This window comes from Panthera uncia (assembly GCF_023721935.1).
Source record: "Panthera uncia isolate 11264 chromosome A3 unlocalized genomic scaffold, Puncia_PCG_1.0 HiC_scaffold_12, whole genome shotgun sequence".
In the NCBI taxonomy this organism is placed as follows: Eukaryota; Metazoa; Chordata; class Mammalia; order Carnivora; family Felidae; genus Panthera; species Panthera uncia.
Genome location: NW_026057579.1, coordinates 21,400,382 through 21,421,907, shown reverse-complemented (window position 1 = coordinate 21,421,907; position 21,526 = coordinate 21,400,382). Strand labels below are relative to the sequence as shown.

Here is a 21,526-nt window from a genome sequence, read left to right as displayed (position 1 = left end):
AATATACAAAACAACTACTAGAATAACAAAATTTGGCAAGGTCACAGGATACCAAGTTAACAGACAAAACAATTCTGTTTTTAAATCTTAGTAGTAAACAATTAGAAAGTAGTTTTTTTACACAGTATTTTTTTAATTGTTATTATTTTTGAGAGAGAGAGAGAAAAAGAGAGAGGGGGTGAAGAAAGAGAGGGAGAGAGAGAATCCCAAGCAGGCTCCACACTGTCAGCAAAGAGCCCCATCGCAGGGCTCAAATTAATAAACCATGAGATTATGACCTGAACTGGAATCAAAAGTCAGTTGCTTAACTGACTGAGACACCCAGGCACTCCCAGAGTGTTTTTTTTTTTTTTTTAAGTTTTTATTTATTCATTTAAGTAATCTCTACACCCAACATGAAGCTTGAACTCATAACCCCAAGATCAAGAGTCACATACTCTTCTGGGGCACCTGGGTAGCTCAGTTGGTTGGGTATCCGACTTTGGCTCAGCTCATGATCTCACCATTCAGAATTTGAGCCCCACACTGGGCTCTGTGCTGACAGCTCAGAGCCTGAAGCCTATTTCAGATTATGTGTGTGTGTCTGTCTGTCTGTTTGTCTCTCCCGTTTGCGTGCATGCTCTCTCTCTCTCAAGAATAAATAAACTTGAGGGCGCCTGGGTGGCTCAGTCGGTTAAGCAGCCGACTTCGGCTCAGGTCATGATCTCGCGGTCCGTGAGTTCGAGCCCCGCGTCGGGCTCTGTGCTGACAGCTCGGAGCCTGTTTCAGATTCTGTGTCTCCCTCTCTCTGACCCTCCCACATTCATGCTCTGTCTCTCTCTGTCTCAAAAATAAATAAACGTTAAAAAAAAATTTTTTTTTTTAAAAAGAACAAATAAACTTGAAGAAAAAAAAAAGTCTCATACTTTTCTGACTGAGCCAGCCTAGCAGGTAGTTTTTAAAACTAATTCCATTGAATCATTAAACATAAAATACTTAAAAATAAATTTAAGATACAGAAAAAACCTCTACACTATAAACTACAAATCATTGCTAAGAGAAATTTCAAAAGACTTAAATGATATACCATGTTCATGAATTGGCAGGCTAAATATTATTACAATATTGATTCTCCCCATATTGACCTACAGCTTCACTATAGTCCAAACAAAATCCCAGAAGGCTTTTACTATAGAAACTAACAGGGGGTGCCTAAGGTGGCTCAGTCAGTTAAGCGTCCGACTTTGGCTCAGGTCATGATCTCATGGCTCAGCTGGTGAGTTCAAGCCCCGAGTTGGGGTCTCTGCTGTCAGCACAGAGCCCACTTCAGATCCTCTGCCCCTTCTCTCTCTGTCCCTCCCCAACTCATTCTTTCTAAATAAATAAACTTAAAAAAGAAAGAAAGAAACTAAGAGGAGCAGGCACCTGGGTGGCTCAGTCGCTTAAGCATTTAGACATCCAACTCTTGGTATCAGCTCATATCACTTATCTCCTGGTTCATGAGATCGAGCCCCACATCAGGTTCTGTGCTGACAGTGCAGAGCCTGCTTGGGATTCTCTCTCTCCTCTCTCTCTCTGCCCCTCCCCGACTCATGCACAAGCACTCATGCTCTCTCAAAATAAATAAACTTTAAAGAAAAAGAAAAAGAAAAAGAAAAAGAAAAAGAAAAAGAAAAAGAAAAAAAAAGAAAAAAAAATTAACAGGGAAGCCTGGCTGGCTAAGTCAGAGGAGTGTGTACCTCTTGACCTTGGAGTCATGAGCTTGAGCCCCAAATTGCACAGAGATTACTTAAAAAAAAAGAAAAAAGAAAGAAATTAACAAGTTGATTATAACATTTAAATGAAAATGCAAAGGACCTAGGATATACAAAGTAAACTTTAAAAAGACGACTAAAGTTAAAGGACTTACAGTACCTGATTTCAAGATATACTATAAAGCAAAAGAAATCAAGACAATGTGGTAATGCTTGATAAGTAGAACAAAATCCAGAACCAGACCTACATGTATATAGAAAATATATTTTTGACAGAAGTACCAAGCCAATTCAGTGAGGCATCTTTTTCATCAAAAAGTGATGTTGAGATATTGGATATTCATGTACATAAAAAGAACCACAACTTTTACCTCCTATAATACACAAAGCTAAAACTATAAAACCTCTATTAAAACACATGGGATAAAAACCTTTGTAATCTTATGGTGGAAGAAAGTTTCAAAAAGCACAAACTATAAAAGAAAAATGGATATTCTGATCTTCATAAAAATTTGAAACCAGTAAGAGATGGACAGTAGATAGTGGGAGTCAGGTTTCTCAATGTCTGAAAGTTACAAGATAAAGGAGAAAGGTTAGAACAAACACTTTGATACTGGATTAGAGTAGCCAACTTCAGTACAAACTAATCTTTAGCTTAACATAGATACAGATGGATACAGAAACAATTATAAATGTGCCTGCATCCATAGGTGAGTGTATACACATACACTATACTAGCTATCTGAGAGGCCTTGTACCAACAAACATACACAGTGTCTAGATCTTGGCTTCTAAATATTATTCCCCAATAAAAGGAAACAGGGCTCCTTAGTGAGATGGCTTATCCTAGAGCTGGGACATGGAATATACACAATGAGCCTAGCACATGTTGTAATGACAGGAAATAAAGAAGTACTCAAAAAACAAAAGAAGGGAGGCATGTAAACTGGACAGAGGAGACAACCTGAAAAGGCTTCCAACAGCTAAAGCAGGTACAATTTGAATAACAAAATAATGCAGGATTGCATTATAACCCAAAGCATAAAATAAATATGCATGCATCCATACTGATATAAATGATTGAACAAATATTTTTGAATTGGAGAATGCCAATGTCTTACAAAAGTATTTCAAGTAATATAGGTAGATACTCCCCCCTCTAGGAGATGGAGCTTTAATTCTCAAACCACTACCTTTCCTTGAAGGTGTATTAGACTTAGTGGCTCTTTACATAAAGAACAGACTATGGAAATGGAAAAATCGTACCTTTACAGTGGAGAAATGTGGCAAGCATGACTGTAACCAAGTGATAAAGGTTAACTTAACATTATCAGTGATGTCATATGGATACGCTTCCCCTTGATGTGATACAAGATGGACTGTTTTCTATCTTTCCAAAAATCCCCAACCCCAGTCTAATAAAGAGGAAAACATGATTAGACAACTTGGGGGGACATTCCACAAGATACAGAGACAGGATTCCTCAAGATTATCAAGATCATGAAAAACAAGGAAAGGAAGACAGAAAAACTGTCACAGACCAGAGACTATGGAGACATTAACACTAAATGTGCAATATGGTACCCTGAATTCAATTCTGCAGCAGAAAAAGAACATTAATGGGGCACCTGGGTGGATCAGTTGATTAAGAATCCGACTCTTGATTTCAGCTCAGGTCATGACCTCACAGTTCGTAGGGTAAAGCCTCATATTGGGCTCTGCACTGTCGGCACAGAGCCTGCTTGGGATTCTCTCTCTCTGCCCCTTTCCTGCTTGCACGTGCTCACGCACTCTCTCTCAAAATAAACATTTAATAAATTTAAAGAAAGGAAAGAAAAAGAACATTATTAAAATCCAAATAAATTTTGGAGGTTGGCAAGTAGTCATGTACCAATGTCAGTTCTTAGTTTTAACAAACATGCCACAACATGTTAATAATGACAAAAATTGGGTAAGTGGTATAAGGGAACCTCTATATTACCTTCACAACTTTTCTGCAAAGCTAAAATTGTTCCAAAATTAAAAATTCATTTAAAAAACATTTTAAACATTTGCCCTTTAAAACACATCATTATGAGAACAGATGGCAAGTCAAAGGACAGAGGAAACACTCGCAAAACATATATGTAACAAAACATTTATGTCCAGAATATATTTTAAAAACTCTTGAAACTTGGGGCACCTGGGTGGCTTAGTCAATTAAGCATCCGACTTGGGCTTAAGTCCTGATCTCGCGGTTCCCGAGTTCAAGCCTCACATCGTGCTCTGTGCTTACAGCTCGGAGCCTGGAGCCTGCTTCTTATTCTGTGTCTCCCTCTCTCTCTGCCCTTCCCCCACTCATGCTCTGTCTCTCTCTCAAAAATAAATAAACATTAAAATGAATAAATAAATAAATAATAAAAACACTTCAAACTCAATAAGAAGGCAAACAACTTGATTTTAAGATGGCAAAAGATTTAAACACCAACTTTACAAAGAAGATATAAAAATGGCCAATAAGTAAATAAAATGATGCTTAACATGGTTAAAGACTCAGGAACAGCGAAGTAAAAACTAAAATGAGATACTAGTATATATTATCAGAATGGCTACAGTTGGGGCATCTGGTTGGGGCTGAACTGGTTGAGCGACCAACTCTTGGTTTCAGTTCAAGCCATAATCTCATGGTTTGTGGCTTCAAGCGCTCTCAGGGCAGAGATCAGGATTCTCTCTCTCCCTCTCTCTCTCTACTCCTCTCCCATTCGCTCTCTCTCCCAAAACAGACTTAAAAAAATGGTTAAAATTACACCAAGTGTTAAGGAGGATATGAAGCAAATGGAACTCAAACGTACTGCTAGTGAAACTGTAAAATGGTTACAAAAATTTTGAAGATTGGTAATTTCTTAAAAAGTTAAACATCACCTATCATTAAGACCTACACATTCCACTCATAGCTATTTACCCAAGAGAATTAAAACCTATATCCACACAAAGATTTACACACAAATATTCACAGCTGCCTTATGCACAATAGTCAAAAACAAGAAAAACCCAAATTTCCATCAAGAAATGACACATTTGGTATGTCTATACAATGAATACTCCTCAGCAATAAAAAGGGATAATCTGCTGACATACATAACAACATGGATGAATCTCAAAAATCATTATGCTGAGTGAAGGCAGAAGAGTACATACTATATAACAAAACTCTAGAAATTGGAAACAAATATACAATAACAAAAAGAAGATCAGTGCTTGCCTAGGGTCCGAATGAAAAAGGACATAAGAAAACTCTTGAGGACAATGTAAATGTTCTACATCCTGATTGCAACAGTGAAATCACAACAATACACATCTGTCAGAACTTATCTAATTAAATACCTTAAATTGGCCAGGAGGCAGGCAGGTAGGTGGCTCAGTCGGTTAAATGTCTGACTCCTGATTTCCGCCTGGGTGGTCATGGTCTCAAAGTGCATGAGTTTGAGCCCTGCCCTGGGCTCTGAGTGAACAGCGCAGGGCCTGCTTGGGAGCTTCTCTCCCTCTCTCTCTGCCTCTCCCTTTCTCTCTCCCTCTCTCTCAGAAATAAACTTTATTTTTATTCTTTATTTTTGAGAGAGAGAGAGAGAGAGATAGCGCACAAGCGAGGAGGGGCAGAGAGAGAAGGAGACAGAATCTGAAGCAGGCTCCAGGCTCTGAGCTGTAGGCACGGAGCATGATTCGGGGCTTGAACTCACGGACAGTGAGGTCATGACCTGAGCTGAAGTCAGACGCTCAACCAACTGAATCACCCAGTGCCCCCAAAGAATAAACTTAAAAAAAAATTCTTGTTTTAAATACTTTAAATGGGTAAAGTTTATATAAATTATGCCTCAATGAAGTTGATTAAAGAAACACAATAGGAGCCTAACAAGACATGACTACAAAATGTATGTAGTATTCTAGATAGAATCCTCGAATAGAAAAAGGACATTGGGTAACAACTAAGAAAATATGAATAAAGTATGGACTTTAGTACATAATATTATATCACTATTAGTTCAATAATTACAACAAATGCACCATACTAGTGATAAGTGTTAATGATAAGGGAAACTGGGTATAGGCTATATGGAAACTCACTGTACTAGCTTCAAAATTTTTCTGTCAATCTAAACCTATTCTACAATAAGAAGTTCACTTTTTTTTTTAGAAGTTCACTTTTTTAAAAAAAGCAAAGGCAAACAAGATTTGTGCATTTCTTTGCGTGTAAATTTTACCTAAAAGAAAAAAAAAAACCTAAATAAACACTGAACTTTAGTTACTTGATATACATGCTGAAGAATTTAAGAGAAGTATACTGGGGCGCCTGGGTGGCGCAGTCGGTTAAGCGTCCGACTTCAGCCAGGTCACGATCTCGCGGTCCGTGAGTTCGAGCCCCGCGTCGGGCTCTGGGCTGATGGCTCGGAGCCTGGAGCCTGTTTCCGATTCTGTGTCTCCCTCTCTCTCTGCCCCTCCCCCGTTCATGCTCTGTCTCTCTCTGTCCCAAAAATAAATTAAAAAAAAAAAAAAATTTAAAAAGAGAAGTATACTGATGTCTGCAACATACTTAGAAATGCATCTAAAAACTGAGATGGATTGGGGAGACTGAGTGGCTCAGTCAGTTAAGCATTCAACTTCAGTTTGGGTCATGATCTCAGAGTTTATGGGTTCAAGGCCCACATTTGACTCCGTGCTGACAGCTCAGAGCCTGGAGCCTGCTTCAGATTCTGTGTCTCCCTCTCTCTCTGCCCCTCCCCTGTGTGCGCTCTCTCTCTCTTTCTCTCTCTCAAAAATAAACATTAAAAAAAATTTTTTTAACTAAGATAGATTGACATATGGGTAGAGATATATATTTGATAAAGAAAGTATAACACGGACTTCAAGCTGTATTACAAAGCTGTAATCATCCAGAGAGTATGGTACTGGCACAAAAACACACACTCAGATCAATGGAACAGAATAGAGAACCCCGAAATGGACCCACAAACGTATGGCCAACTAATCTTTGACAAAGCAGGAAAGAATATCCAATGGAATAAAGACAGTTTCTTCAGCAAGTGATGCTGGGAAAACTGGACAGCGACATGCAGAAAAATGAACCTGGACCACTTTCTTACACCATACACAAAAGTAAACTCAAAATGGATGAACAACCTCAATGTAAGACAGGAAGCCATCAAAATCCTCGAGGAGAAAGCAGGCAAAAACCTCTCTGACCTCGGCTGCAGCAACTTCTTACTCAACACGTCTCCAGAGGCAAGGGAAACAAAAGCAAAAATGAACTATTGGGACCTCATCAAAATAAAAAGCCTATGCAGAGCAAGGAAGAACAATCAGCAAAACTAAAAGGCAGCGACAGAATGGGAGAAGATATTTGCAAATGACATATTGGATAAAGGGTTAGTATCCAAAATCTATAAAGAACTTATCAAACTCAACACCCAAAAAAACCCCAAATAATCCAGTGAAGAAATCGGCAAAAGACATGAATACACACTTCTCCAAAGAAGACATCCAGATGGTCAACTGACACACGAAAACATGCTCAACATCACTCATCATCAGAGAAATACGAATCGAAACCTCAATGAGATACCACCTCACACCTGTCAGAATGGCTAACATGAACAACTCAGGCAACAACAGATGTTGGCGAGGATGTGGAGAAAGAGGAACCCTTTTGCATTGCTGGTGGGAATGCAAACTGGTGCAGCCACCCTGGAAAACAGTATGGAGGTTCCTCAGAACATTAAAAATAGAACTACCCTACGACCCAGCAATTGCCCTACTCGGTATTTACCCAAGGGATACAGGTGTGCTGTTTCAAAGGGGCACACGCACCCCCGTGTTTATAGTAGCACTATTGACAATAGCCAAAGTATGGAAAGAGCCCAAATGTACATCGACAGATGAATGGATAAAGAAGATGTGTATATATATATATATACATATATATATACATGTACATATACACACACACACACACACACACACACACGCACAATGGAGTATTACTTGGCAATCAAAAAGAATGAAATCTTGCCACATGCAGTGACGTGGATGGAACTAGAGGGTATTATGCTAAGCGAAATTAGTCAGTGAAAGACAAGTACCATATGACTTCACTCATGAGGAAATTAAGATACAAAACAGATGAACATAAGGGAAGGGAAACAAAAATAATATAAAAACAGGGTGGGGGACAAAAACATAAAAGACTTTTAAATATGGAGAACAAACAGAGAGTTACTGGAGGGATTGTGGGAGGGGGGATGGGCTAAATGGCAAGAGGCATTAAGGAATCTACTCCTGAAATCATCGTTGCACTATATGCTAACTTAGATGTAAATTAAAAAAATAAATTAAATAAAAATTAAAAAATAAATAAAATAAAAACAAAAATAAAAAAAGAAAGTATAAAATGAAAACTGTAGAATCTTTGTGGTGGGTATGCTAGTATTCACTATAAAATTCTTCCAACTCTTCTAGATATTTGAGAATTTCCATGAGAAAATGTTGAAGAAAGAAATATCACACAGTGAAATGCTTAAGACCATAAAAACTAAACAAAAGTAAGATAAAATAACGGAAGTAAAAACAACAGTCATATCAACAAATGGAAATAAATGTGACACAATTATGAAAATAAGATTTTTAGACTGAATCTCAAATCAGAACATAGCTCAGGGCAGCTGGCTGGCTCAGTCAGTTAAGCGTCTGACTCTTGGTTTCAGCTCAAGTCATGATCTCACAGTTTGTGAGATCAAGTGCCTGCATCAGGCTCCACACTCAGCATGGAGCCTGCTTGGGATTGTCTCCCTCTCTCTCTCTCTCTCTCTCTCTCTCTCTCTCTCTATCCTTCTCCCACACATGCACACACACAAGCTCTCTCTAAAAATAAATAAATAAAACTTTAAAAGCAAAATCAGAACACGGCTCTATGCTGAAAACAGGAGATGTTTAATGTGATTCAGAGAGATGAGAAATAAAAGAACCAAAAGTATACAAGCCAAACAAAGATATGGGTAAAAACCTAACATCAGACTATAAATTAGTATAAAAGAAATAAATGAAACAAAGTAGAATTTTTTTAGTGTTTATTTATTTTTGAAAGAAAGAGACAGAGATAGAGTGCGGTGGGGCAAAGGCAGAGAGAGAGAGAGGGAGACAGTATCTGAAGCAGGCTCCAGGCTCGGAGCTGTCAGCACAGAGCTGAACCTGGGACTCAAACTCACAAACTGCGAGATCTTGACCTGAGCCAAAGTCAGGCACTTAACCAACTGAGCCACCCATGCGCCCCAAAGGGAGAATATTTTCAAAGGCAAAATGACAAATCATAATAAAGTTTCTGACTGTAAGTAGTTATGGACAACTCAACACAGCAACAACACCCAAAAAACAAAACTTATAGCACGCAAAAGAAGAAAGGGATATAGACATCCTAGTACTAGGAAGACTTTAATTCACCCTTTCCGTCCACATCCAAAGTGAAAAGAATACAAAATGAACAAAAGTATAATAATAAAGGCAACCTAAAAAATATGATAAATAACATACTTAATTGAGTTTCAACCTGTGGTTTAAAAATAAAGAATATTTCTTTTCAAATGCCTATAGACTATATATTCAACCACAAGGAAACTTCACTAAGTACAATACAAACAACATTCTCTAATCACAGTGCAACAAATATAGAAATTAATTACAAAATCAGAAAACAAAAGGCACTTGCATCTAAAAGATTCAACATTAGAAAATCTATTAAAATAATTAATAAATCTTAATAATAAATCTGAGATGAAAGATCTCCATAGACCTTAACAATTTGAAAACATTCGATCAATATTCTTGTTTTGATTTTTTTTTTTTTTAAGAAAATTCAAGTACTTAAAAAACACATAAATCTTTGGGGCACCTGGGTGGCCTTAGGTTAAGCATCTGACCCTTGATTTCGGCTCAAGTCATGATCTCCCGGTTCATGAGTTCTAACTCCCGCACTGACAGCACAGAGCCTACTTGCGATTCTCTCTCTCTCTCTCTCTCTCTCTCTCTCTCTCTGCCCCTCCCCTGCTCATGCATGCTCTCTCTCTCAAAATAAATATTTTAAAAATAAATAAATAAAATAAAAAATAAATAAATCTTTAACATGACAAAAGTACATCTTTCTTAAGCATCAATCATAACATGGACAAGCTAGGAGAATCCCCAATAAAGAAGAGGGGTACACAAAATTAATATGCTGAAATTGTTATATATATGAATCAGAGAGAAAATATAATGGAAAAATGAAATATAATGAGAAAATATAATGGAAAAAAAATGACAAGGGAATCTCACAGAAGCAACAGAAAAAGTAAGTTAGGTAAGAAAAAATTAACAATAAATGTGCAAGAACCACACATAACACTTTAAAACATAACTGAATAATATTAAAAACAAAAATAACACAAATAATGTAAAATCACATTCAAAGGAAATTTAAGGGATTAGTTATAAATATTACAACATATTAAAAAGCCTCAACAACTTAAACAGTATTCAATATGAATGGAAAAAATATCCAGAAGCAGAGCAAAACATGTAATCTGATATATGATAAATGTGGCAAAGAGAATCGATGGAGAAATCACGAACTGATTCAATAAATGAGCTTGGGAAAACTCATTTTTCCATCTGTGAAAAAAAGTTGGATCTGTACTACAAATCTTACACCATAAAATTCAAATGAATCAAAATTTAAAAGTAAAAAAATGATATCATATGTTTTCACTCTTATGTGGATCCTGAGAAACTTAACAGAAGACCATGGGAGAGGGGAAGGAAAAAAAAAAGTTAGAGAGGGAGGGAGCCAAACCATAAGAGACTCTTAATAACAGAATAAACTGAGGGTTGATGGGGGGTGGGAGGGAGGGGAGGGTGGGTGATGGGCATTGAGGAGGGCACCTGTTGGGATGAGCACTGGGTGTTGTATGGAAACCAATTTGACAATAAATTTCATATTATAAATAAATAAATAATAAAAACCGTGAAAAAAATGATACCATAAAAATAAACAAAGATGAACTCCTTGAAAACTTTGGATTTGGGTAGGTTTTTCCAACTATGATTTGAATCTAGCGGCATCTGGGTAGTTCAAGCAGGTTAAGCGTCTGACTCTTGATTTCTGCTCACGTCATGATCTCACAGTTCATGAGTTTGAGCCCCATGTCAAACTCTGCACTGACAACATGGAGCCTATTTTGTAATAACAAAGACCAAAACATCTCTCAATAAAGGACTAATTTAAATATTAGAGTATATCTATAAATGTAATAGGTAACTATAAACATAAATGTGAAATTTCACTATACAGAAATGAAAAGACAGTTAAAATGAATTAAGTGAAAAAAACAAGGTATAAGACAATGTGCACAATATATGTTGTGTAAAAAGAAGGGCTAACAATGTGTAAGCACACATACATGTATATGAACATATGTTACTATGGGAGAGTGAGAGACTACTAAAACTAGAAAAAAAGAAGCTCTTCATATCTATTTTTAAATTTTTATTAATTGTTTATTCCATGAGTATACTACCTTTTCAGAAAACATAATAGATAAGACAGTTTCAAAACCAGTGTCCTTTGTATCTATATATAAAAGAAAGGGCAAAAGGGGGGAAAAAAGGTAGGAAAGACTAACTGAACCAGTGTTTCAAATGAAAGCAATGTGAGTGGTTTAGATTCAACTCTACCAAGAGAGAAGAGAGCTATGTAGCATTAGGGAACATAATTGTTAAAACAGTAACTATTCCAGGCAAACTGAACCAGGAAGAAAATAGTCACATGTAGCATAATAACTACTAGTCACTAATTAAAAAAAGAAAGATATTGGGGCACCTGGGCGGCTCAGTTGGTTGAGCATCCAACTTCAGCTCAGGTCATGGTCTCACAGTTCGTGAGTTCGGGCCCGGCATCAGGCTCTGTGTTGACAGCTTGGAGCCTAGAGCCTGCTTCGGATTCTGTGTCTCCCTCTCTCTCTATCCCTCCCCAGCTCACTCTCTCTCTGTCTCTCTCAAAAATAAATAAATAAACATTTAAAGGAAAGAAAGCAAAGAAAGAAAAGCAAAGAAGAGAAAGAAACCATTTAGTCCCTCATTGGCATTATTAACACTATCAATACCTATATTCTAATTATGAGAAATGTTGTTATATATTATTTAAAGGATATATCTAAATGACAGATATGATTATTTCCTCCTTTTGAAAACCAACAAAACATACCTGATATGGCTTCTTCTTGCTGGAGATCTATGAATATCAAACAGCGTGTTTTCTCTCTTTTTTTGATGAGCTGGGACTTAAAGAAAATAAAAAAGGACAACACAGAAATAACTAATAACAAATTGATAAATTGATGTTATCAAAGGAGTAGAAATTACTTCTGTTAACTTTCTGAATGAAAGCTAGTCACAGGTGTTCAAGTTCCAAATACTATCTAGAAGGAGCACAACAAAAATAAAAACTTTGTGGATACCTCAAGTTGCAAGTAAACACTCTAAAAAGATGTTAAATTAAGTATTTGTGACTTTTGGTTAAACAAAGATTTTTTTTGGTTACCACACCAAAAGCATAATCCATTAAAAAAATTAATAAATTGGAGTTCATCAAAATTACAAATTCTACTCTTTGAAAGACACTAAGAAAATAAGTGAAAGAAATAAGAAAACAAGAGAAAATAAAAGAAATAAGCTGCAGACGGACAAAATATTTGCAAATCACATATCTGATAAAGGACTGATACCCAGAATACATAATGAACTCTCAAAAAACTCCATATTAAGAAAATAAACAACTCAATTGGAAAAAGCGGGCAAGAGATTTGAAATGACACTTCACCAGAGATAACACTGGCAAATCAGCACATAAGATGCTCAGTGTCATTGAGGAGATGTAAATTAAAACTACAATAACTATGTGCTAAAATTAATTTCAAAAAGTTGACTGTAGCAAGTGTTGGCAAGAGAATGGTGCAACTGGGCTCCCATACACTCTCAGGGAGAATCTAATTGGTACAATCACTTTGGAAAACAGTTTGGCAATTTCTTAGCATATTAAACATACCCTAATCACAAAACCCAGCTGTCCACTCCTCAGTGTTTATAAGAAAAATGAAAAAATATGCCCAAAGACTTGCACGTGAATGTTCACAACTTATTTATAATAACTAAATATTAGAAATGTCAATAATCCAAATATCTACCCACAAATGAATGTATAAACAAATTATGATATACCCATACAATGGAAAGCTACTCTGTACAAGAAGAAACACATTGTTATATTCAACAACATGCATGAGTCTTAAAATTATGGTGAGTGAAAGAAAGACAATAAAGGGTATATTGTACATAAAATTCAAAAGAGTGTAAACTAATCTATGGTTATAGAAAGCAAATCAGATCAGTGACTGCCTCAGGATTGGGATGCGGATGGCATAAGAAGGTTAGAAGGAGATTACAAACAGGCAGAAAGATATTTTGGGGGCTGATAAACATGTTCACTACCTTGATGGTAATGATAGTTTCATAGGTATATATCTAAGGTATTTCCAACTTGTCAAACTACATGTTAAATATGTGCAACTGCAGTAAACTGTATTTCATTCATACCTCAATATTTTTTTTAATCTAAAAAGAAATGATTCAGAATCTTTTTTCTATCTTTACACATCTCCCCCATTATTAACAAGGCTATCTGTGATAATGGCTCCTAACTGGAGTAATGTCTGCATACCTAGGCTGCATGTACTGGAGGGCTGCCATAGTAATTCTGATTCACTCCTTCCAGAGAATCAAACATCATTTTAGAGCATAAGAGTTTGAGTATCTCATACAAATATCTCAGTCCTTCCTTAAATACATTATGCTAAGCGAAAGAAGCTAGACACAAAAGGTCACAAAAAAGCAAATCGATAGACAGAAAGTACATTAATGGTTGCCAGGGGCTGGGGGGATGAAAGTGTAGAAGTACAAAAATATTCTAGAATTAAACAGTGGTGATGACTGCATAATCCCTGTAAATAAACTCAAAACCAGTGAATTGGGGCACCTAGGTGGCTCAGTCAGTTAAGCACCCAACTTCAGCTTGGGTCATGATCTCGAGGTTCCTGAGTTTGAGCCCTGCATCAAGCCTCACATCAAGCCCCATGTTGAGCTCCGCACTGCAAGTGTGGACCCTCTTGGGATTTTCTCTCTGCCTCTCCCCTACCCACACTTTCTCTCTCTTTCAAAATAAATAAACTTAAAAAAACAAAGAGTATTAAATAAACAAATAAATAAATAAAAACTTTAAACTCCACAACACTTGTATTTTTGAAGGGGTGGTACGGAATAAGCTACTCAACTACAAAACGAAGTTATTCAGGGGCGCCTGTGTGGCTCAGTCGGTTGGGGTCCAACTTCGGCTCAGGTCATGATCTCACAGTCCATGAGTTCAAGCCCTGTGTTGGGCTCTGGGCTCACATCTCGGGGCCTGGAGCCTGCTTCAGATTCTGTGTCTCCCTCTCTCTGACCCTCCCCCATTCATGCTCTGTCTTTCTTTGTCTCAAAAATAAATAAACATTAAAAAAAAATTTTAAAAAGAAACGAAATTATTCAGCATTTCTTACCTATTGGAGGTGCTTGGTATCTATCCACTGTTTTTCTTTGTCTCAAATTGTATGGTCTATCATTTTCTTCCCCTTCTGCCTCCTCAACTTCTATGTCTCCATCCTCCTCTTGAGATTCTAGTTTCCCCCACACAAAAGGAAAAAGAACTGTTTTAATCCACAAGGAATGGTTCACTCTAGAACTGAATATTTACATTTTATCTTTTACTCTTTCTGCACAGGTAACATTTAAATGTGTCAACATTTTATGATACAGCATGTATCACTACAATTAAAAACCAACCTAGATAGATGTAAAAAAAAAAAAAAAAAAAAAAAGCCTTTCCAACAAATAATACAGTTCTCTGCTAAATAACCTAGGTATTCTTATGATCTTTCAATCTCTTTGGTCATACAAAGGTATAATAGAAGACAAATCAAAATTTTACTAGAGCAAACTTCATTTTAATGCCCAGTTATCCACCAGTGAATAATGTTAGTATTCAAATACCACTCGGTAGTTCAAAAAAAATATGCTTACAAGATAATTACTAATGTTACAGCAAGAGCAATTTTTGTTGGCAATACAATGGTTTGTTAGGCCTGCTGACAAGAGATAAGCACAAATTAGTTCTATTTTGGTAGGAAAATGCAGGTAGGAATTGGGAGGGAGCATGAAGCAGATTTCTGGGGTGTTAATACATTTATTTCTTGACATAAGTGATCACTTTATAATTCACCTAACTATACATTTAAAAATAAATTATAATATACATAAATCTTAAAAGCTTATTTAAAAATAAATTATAACATACATAAATCTAAAAGTTTATTTTTAAAAAGTGGTTTGGCTATAGCTATGATATGACATCCATTTATAGTTTAAAATAAAAGTCTGGGGTGCCTGGCTGGCTCAGTCATACAGCCTATGACTCTTGATCTCAGGTTTGAGTTCAAGCCCCACATTGGGTATAGAGATTACTTTAAAATAAAATCTTTTAAAAAATTAATTTAAGTCATATGAAAATTTACTGGTTTATGGTCTCCAAATGCAATACACTTTGTGATTAACTTTTTAACCATAGGAATTATCAATATAACACAACCATATTAAAGCACAGGAAAAACCATAAAACCACTAGTGATACTGAGTGAAATAGGATACTAAAATGCAAAGCACTTTATATTTTAGTCATGACATCCGAAAGCATATTCTAAGTTTATAAATATTTTTATTAAGTTCTAGACAAAATCACCAAATATAGTATTATCTAAATTACTCCTACCCAAATAAATCTCTTTAAACCTTCGAAAAATATTGCTTTTTGAGAAACACCTGCACTATAACACACTATTTATTATGGGAAGAAATTCTAAACATGGCAAATCTACTTTGAAAACTCTATAAAGGTGTTCAGTTAATGAAAAGGCAAAAATCACATTATAAATCTGTCTGGCCTATACTGATTTTCTCCAAAGGAAGCAATATAGAGGTTCTAACTGTAACAACAACAATATTTGCTCAATAAAGCACCTTCATTAGAAATATCAGCTCTTCAAAACTTGCTAATAATATATTAATTACAGAATTTGAGAAATAAACCCATTCCTGTCCATCAAAGGTATACACATAGTAGGAACTAGTAAGATTTCCTTGTAAAATAAAACTATCCTTCATTTACAATACACCAAATCTTCTGAAAATCCATTTCAATGAAGATTAACACCTACAGAATTAAAACCTACAGTGTGCTAGTCATGGATTTATAATCTTTGGGGCAAATGTACTTTCATCATGTTCCTAGCTGCAGTCCCACAAATTCAGCTGGGGTTCTTTAGTTCAGAACCCAGACAAGCCTTGGAAAAGAGCAGTACCACTCCCTCCACTAGAACTAGCAGTCCCTCTTTCTTTAAATTTTACCACTGACTCCTCAGTCCATAACTAAATTTGGGGCCCAAATAATCAGAGATTCAGAGAATACGGGTAGAAGGTGACTGTGGATAAGGGCTTCCAATTAGAAACACAAAAGAAGCCTCACCTAACAACAAATCAGCTCATGGCAAATGTCACCAGATTAGGTCACTGGAGGGCTACCAATAGCTAGCTACAAATAAAGGTGTTTTTCCAAATGAAGGTGAAAACTCAGAATGCCAATCAAATAAAAATTATTCCAAATTACACAATACAGACCTCTAAAGCCAAAAATCACCCACTCAGCAATATTACATGTGTATTACTTGTATATAATTTTCTTCCCTCCCCCCTGAACTCTGTAGTATTTATTTCATAAGGTGCTTTACAAACCTTCTTCTTCGCCCTCAGTAGACACTTCATGATGATTTTGTATCCCATAACTATTTCTTCTCAGTGACTTTCTTCGCCTTTTCACTCTTGAATACATATCCATGTTTTCCTGTTAAAGAGAAAAATCTGTCAAACATTAACATGGAATTTATTCCTGGCTATAAATATCATTAACCTAATGGGATATGACCACTCTTGAAATTTACTAAGCACCTATTTGCAAGACACAGATTCATGAAAAACGGAGCTTCCTGAAATCAATAAATGTAAGAGTCAGGAGGAAAAATAAAACAAACTTACAAAATATTTGAAAATTTAAAACTACAGTGCCATGAACACACTTTCTCCCTCAAGCAAATTATAGCCTAGTAGGATGGAGTAAGATAAGTCACAGGTAACTATAAAACAAAGTAAAACAAGTTAAATGCCATAAAAAAAAAAAAAAAAAGGTACAATGTAGGAGTGCCTGGGTGGCTCAGTCAGTTAAGTGTCTGATTCTTGATATTCGGCTCAGGTCATGACCTCACAGTTCTTGAGTTCAAGCCCCATATCAGGCTCTGTGCTGACAACTCAGAGCCTGGAGCCTGCTTGGGATTCTGTCTCCCTCTCTGCCCCTCTCCTGCTTGCGCTCTCTCTCTCAAAAATAAATAAATGTTAAAATAATATTTTTTAAAAAATAAGAAAGGTAGTAGGGGGCCTGGGTGGCTCAATTGGTTAAGTGTCTGACTCTTGATTTCGGCTCAGGTCATGATCTCACGGTTCATGGGTTCTAGACCCGCATCAGGCTCTGCACTGACAGCACAGATTCAATCCCTTGGGATTCAATCTCTCCCTCATTCTCTGCCCCTCCCTTGTGTATGCTCTCTCTCTCAAAAATAAATAAACATTAAAAAAAAAATGCTTTAAGGGGCGCCTGGGTGGCTCAGTCAGTTGAGTGTCCGACTTCAGCTCAGGTCACGATCCCACAGCTCATTAGTTCGAGCCCCACGTCGGGCTCTGTGCTGACAGCTCAGAGCCTGGAGCCTGCTTCGGATTCTGTGTCTCCCTCTCTCTACCCTCCTCTGCTCGTGTTCTGTCTCTCTCTGTCTAAAAAATAAATAAACATTAGGGGCTCCTGGGTGGCTCAGTCGGTTAAGCGTCTGACTTTGGCTCAGGTAACGATCTTGCGGTTCATGAGTTCAAGCCCCACATCAGGCTCTGTGCTGACAACTCAGAGCCTGGAGCCTGCTTTGGATTCTGTCTCCCTCTCTCTCTGCCCCTCCCCTGCTCATGCTCTGTCTCTGTCTCAAAAATAAATAAACGCTAAAAAAAATTTTTTTAATAAATAAACATTAAAAAAATTTAAAAAGGGGCGCCTGGGTGGCTCAGTCGGTTAAGCGTCCGACTTCGGCTCAGGTCACGATCTCACGGTCCGTGAGTTCAAGCCCCGCGTCGGGCTCTGGGCTGATGGCTCAGAGCCTGGAGCCTGCTTCCGATTCTGTGTCTCCTTCTCTCTCTGCCCCTCCCCCATTCATGCTCTGTCTCTCTCTGTCTCAAAAATAAATAAATGTTAAAAAAAAAAAATAAATTAAAAATAAAAAAAAATAAAAAAAATTTAAAAAGACTTTTAAAAAATGCTTTAAAAACAAAAAAGGTACAACATACTCTAGAATTCAGAGAGATGATCCTCTTGTTGCTAAGGGGAAGGGAGGCAGCATTTGAGACGAACCATGAAACAAAGGTAGGACTACAGCAGTCCCTAACCAACAGTATTACCAGAAGTAAAAGATAAAGGAAGAATTATTTGTTTATACTTGGGCAATAGTGTGTGAGAAGATAAAGTTGAATCCTGATTATGAAGGTCAAGGTATTTCTAATTAATTCAGTACACAATAAAAAGAACATCAAAGGTTCAGATCAGAAAAGTAACAGAATCAGGGGCGCCCAGGTGGCTCAGTCGGTTGAGTGTCCGACTTTGGCTCAGGTCATGATCTCACAGTTCGTGGGTTCAAGTCCCGCATCAGGCTCTGTGCTGACAACGTGGAGCCTGCTTGGGATTCTTTCTCTCCTTCTCTCTCTCTCAAAATAAATAAACTTAACTTAAAAAAAACTAAAAAAAAAAGAAAAAAAAGAAAAGAAAAGTAACAGAATCAGAGCCGTACTTTAAGATAACTGTTCTGGCAAAAGTTTAGGGAATCTTTTGGGAAAGGTTGCAGCAAATACAGTTAAGGATAGAAGAAGAAAACATAAAATCCCAAACTAAAGAGAAACCAAAGAAAAGGAACAATTCTGTTAATTTAAGAAAATCCAGTGCTGCTCACTCTCCATCTGAATCCCTCAACCAAAATAAAAAATATTTGCAAAGGTTGTTAAAGTAAATATACTCACAAATTCTGTATCTGTCCACATTCTAAGTCGTTCTACTTCTCCTGACCGACGATTCCGTCTGATGTTAATGTTGTCCATTTCCTGTAGTACAGCTTCAGCAGTACTACAATCACATAATAAAACTAGGATTTAGACAATTGTGAGACCACATGTGGCATACACATGAAAGAGCACTCTTCATCAAAGCATAATTTAATTATCTCTGATATGTAACTGTAGATAGCATCCTAATTAAACATCTTTCTGAATCAGCAGCCATCAGAAGATAATGTCCCCCCTAAAAATCCAGAACATCTTCTACCTTAATATATTTAAAACTTACAAAATAGAACTTTTGTTCATAATACTCCAAATATTTAACTCCACAATGCCACTATAAATAACTACTAGATCCAAGGCAATGAAAATAATAAGAATTCAATCTTTTTATTTGAAGATGGTGTTAAGAAAATTTATAGGATAAACAATCTGTAAAAAGTTTAAAGCCAACATAAGGTTAACCAAACAGATATTTTTTAAAAATTAGAGAACACTGACCTCCATGAAATACAGGCTGGCATTACCACATTTTACCTTTTAAACACATTTATATAGTAGTTACTATGTGTCTAGATAATGATCTAAGTACTTAACAAATAATAACTAATACTCAAACTTGACATTACCACTATAGAATATAATTTCTTCTCTTCTAAAATGGGATTGTACTGACCTGCCCTCTCAAGGCCACTGCAAGGATTAAGTAGGATAATTTATCATCTGAGAAGAAAAATTTCATTGCATGTAGATACTGAGCAATCGACTAGGCTCATTCACTAGCTATATCCCATATACCCAGTCTCAAAAAACCTTTAATTCAAAATCTTGACTAAGCAAAACTATACTTACTACATATCAATAATGGAACCTAATGTTGCTTGAAAATTGTCAAAAACAAATTGTTAATGAACAAATAATAAAGGACTAGAACAGTGAAGACAGAAAAAAATTATTTTCTATACTATTTACACACAAGAGCTTAAAAAGGAGGAGAAAAATTTAGCTATTACATAAACTACTAAAACTAATAAACTGACTAGAAACTGATAGTAATTGCTAATCACTGCTAATTCAAAGTAAGTTTTAAAATAATTACATTTATCGCTAAGTCACTGCTTATTTTTTAAAACATAACAACCTTAAAAATCAATGGTTTTTTCAAATCTGAAATTTGATTTTGAAATTTTGAAATCTGAAAAATCAAGGGAATAAATAAATGAAACTGCTTACTGTTTAAGCATTCATACCTATTTACTAGTTGATCAAATAACAAACTCTGGTTCACGCTTTCGAATCTGTTTTTCCTGGAACGACAACTTTTTCTGACTTCCATGTCACCATTTATACAAGAAAGGTCCCCATCTCCCTTCTTTTCCCCTCGAAGGGGATGGCTTCGAAGGGCTACAAGAAGAGAGAGATTTACATTTCAAAGTACAGAGTATAAAAAGAAAAAAAAAAAATACGTCAAAAATTACTTTTAAAAGACTACAAAAAATTCAATATAACCTCTTAAATAGTTTTAATCTCCAATAATCTAAACTTTTGATAACTGTTTATAACCCATCATAATAATTTAAATTATTTCATTTGTACTGATTTCTCAATGTTTAACAATTACATAAGTATTCGCTATGACTGAAATCCAGTCATTTCCAACGATATGCTGAACATTCTAGTAAATCACTGTTTTACCCCACTTTAACACTTACTCTAATAACATTAGTAAGAATTTCAATACTAACCATTTCATAACAGAATACTCACATAAGCTACTATGTCCGTTTGGTAATGTAGCACCAGGCTGAGAAGTTAACCTAGAACACAATTATATTTAATATGCAAACACATCAACATTCATTTAAAGAAGCAAGAAACGTAATACTGGTGGAATCATTTTAATCTTTAAAATGTCAGCAATATTACTTTTTAATACTAAAGACAACATCTTTTTTTACTCTAAGATTGGTAATGCACCAATTAATAAAATATACCAGCTAAGCATCATTTCATTACCTCAAGAAAAGCTTTAATAACAGATTAAAAATTGAACTTACTCTGTCTTCAACTCTATAAAGTCCAAAGAAGAAGCTTAAGTTTAACATGTAGTATAAAGTTAACTGATATTATAAGCAGCAATGGTTACAGACATTTATTATTGGTTTTGGTTAACAAAATAAAATTCAAACAGTGACAAATTTATTCAAACAATAGACTGTAAGAAGAAAAAAGTCTTTGAACACCAAAACTATTTAATAATTTCTCCAATATATTTAATTCACATTCTAACCCACCAAATGAAAACTTAGCTAATTTCTCAAAACAGTCACTGTACAATTCTCCCTTTTGGGTGGAGGAAAAGAAATGTTAATTCAGCAGGAAGATACTTAAATGATCATCAAAACATCAAGACTTAAAAAATTCACAGTATACTTTGTGAAAACAAAAACTAAATT

The 21,526-nt window shown here is 36.0% G+C and overlaps 1 protein-coding gene across 4 annotated transcripts in view; it reads right to left on the bottom strand.

Moving 5' to 3' along the window:
* The window catches only part of ATAD2B (ATPase family AAA domain containing 2B), a 162,355-nt gene that overhangs the window by 113,044 nt on the left and 27,785 nt on the right, over nt 1-21,526 (bottom strand). For 3 of the 4 annotated variants that reach the window (XR_007462447.1, XM_049652475.1, XM_049652474.1), the window contains exons 3-8: nt 20,838-20,887; nt 20,321-20,474; nt 19,035-19,137; nt 16,668-16,776; nt 14,384-14,500; nt 11,998-12,073 (exon numbers count right to left, since the gene is read on the bottom strand). Coding sequence is in view for 3 of the 4 variants with exons in the window: in XM_049652475.1 (XP_049508432.1) it covers nt 11,998-12,073; nt 14,384-14,500; nt 16,668-16,776; nt 19,035-19,137; nt 20,321-20,474; nt 20,838-20,887 (609 nt within the window). In the remaining variant the exon portion in view is untranslated. Of the gene's footprint in view, nt 1-11,997; nt 12,074-14,383; nt 14,501-16,667; nt 16,777-19,034; nt 19,138-20,320; nt 20,475-20,815; nt 20,894-21,526 lie in introns of those variants that run through there. The other variant, XM_049652476.1, reaches the window with a different exon arrangement.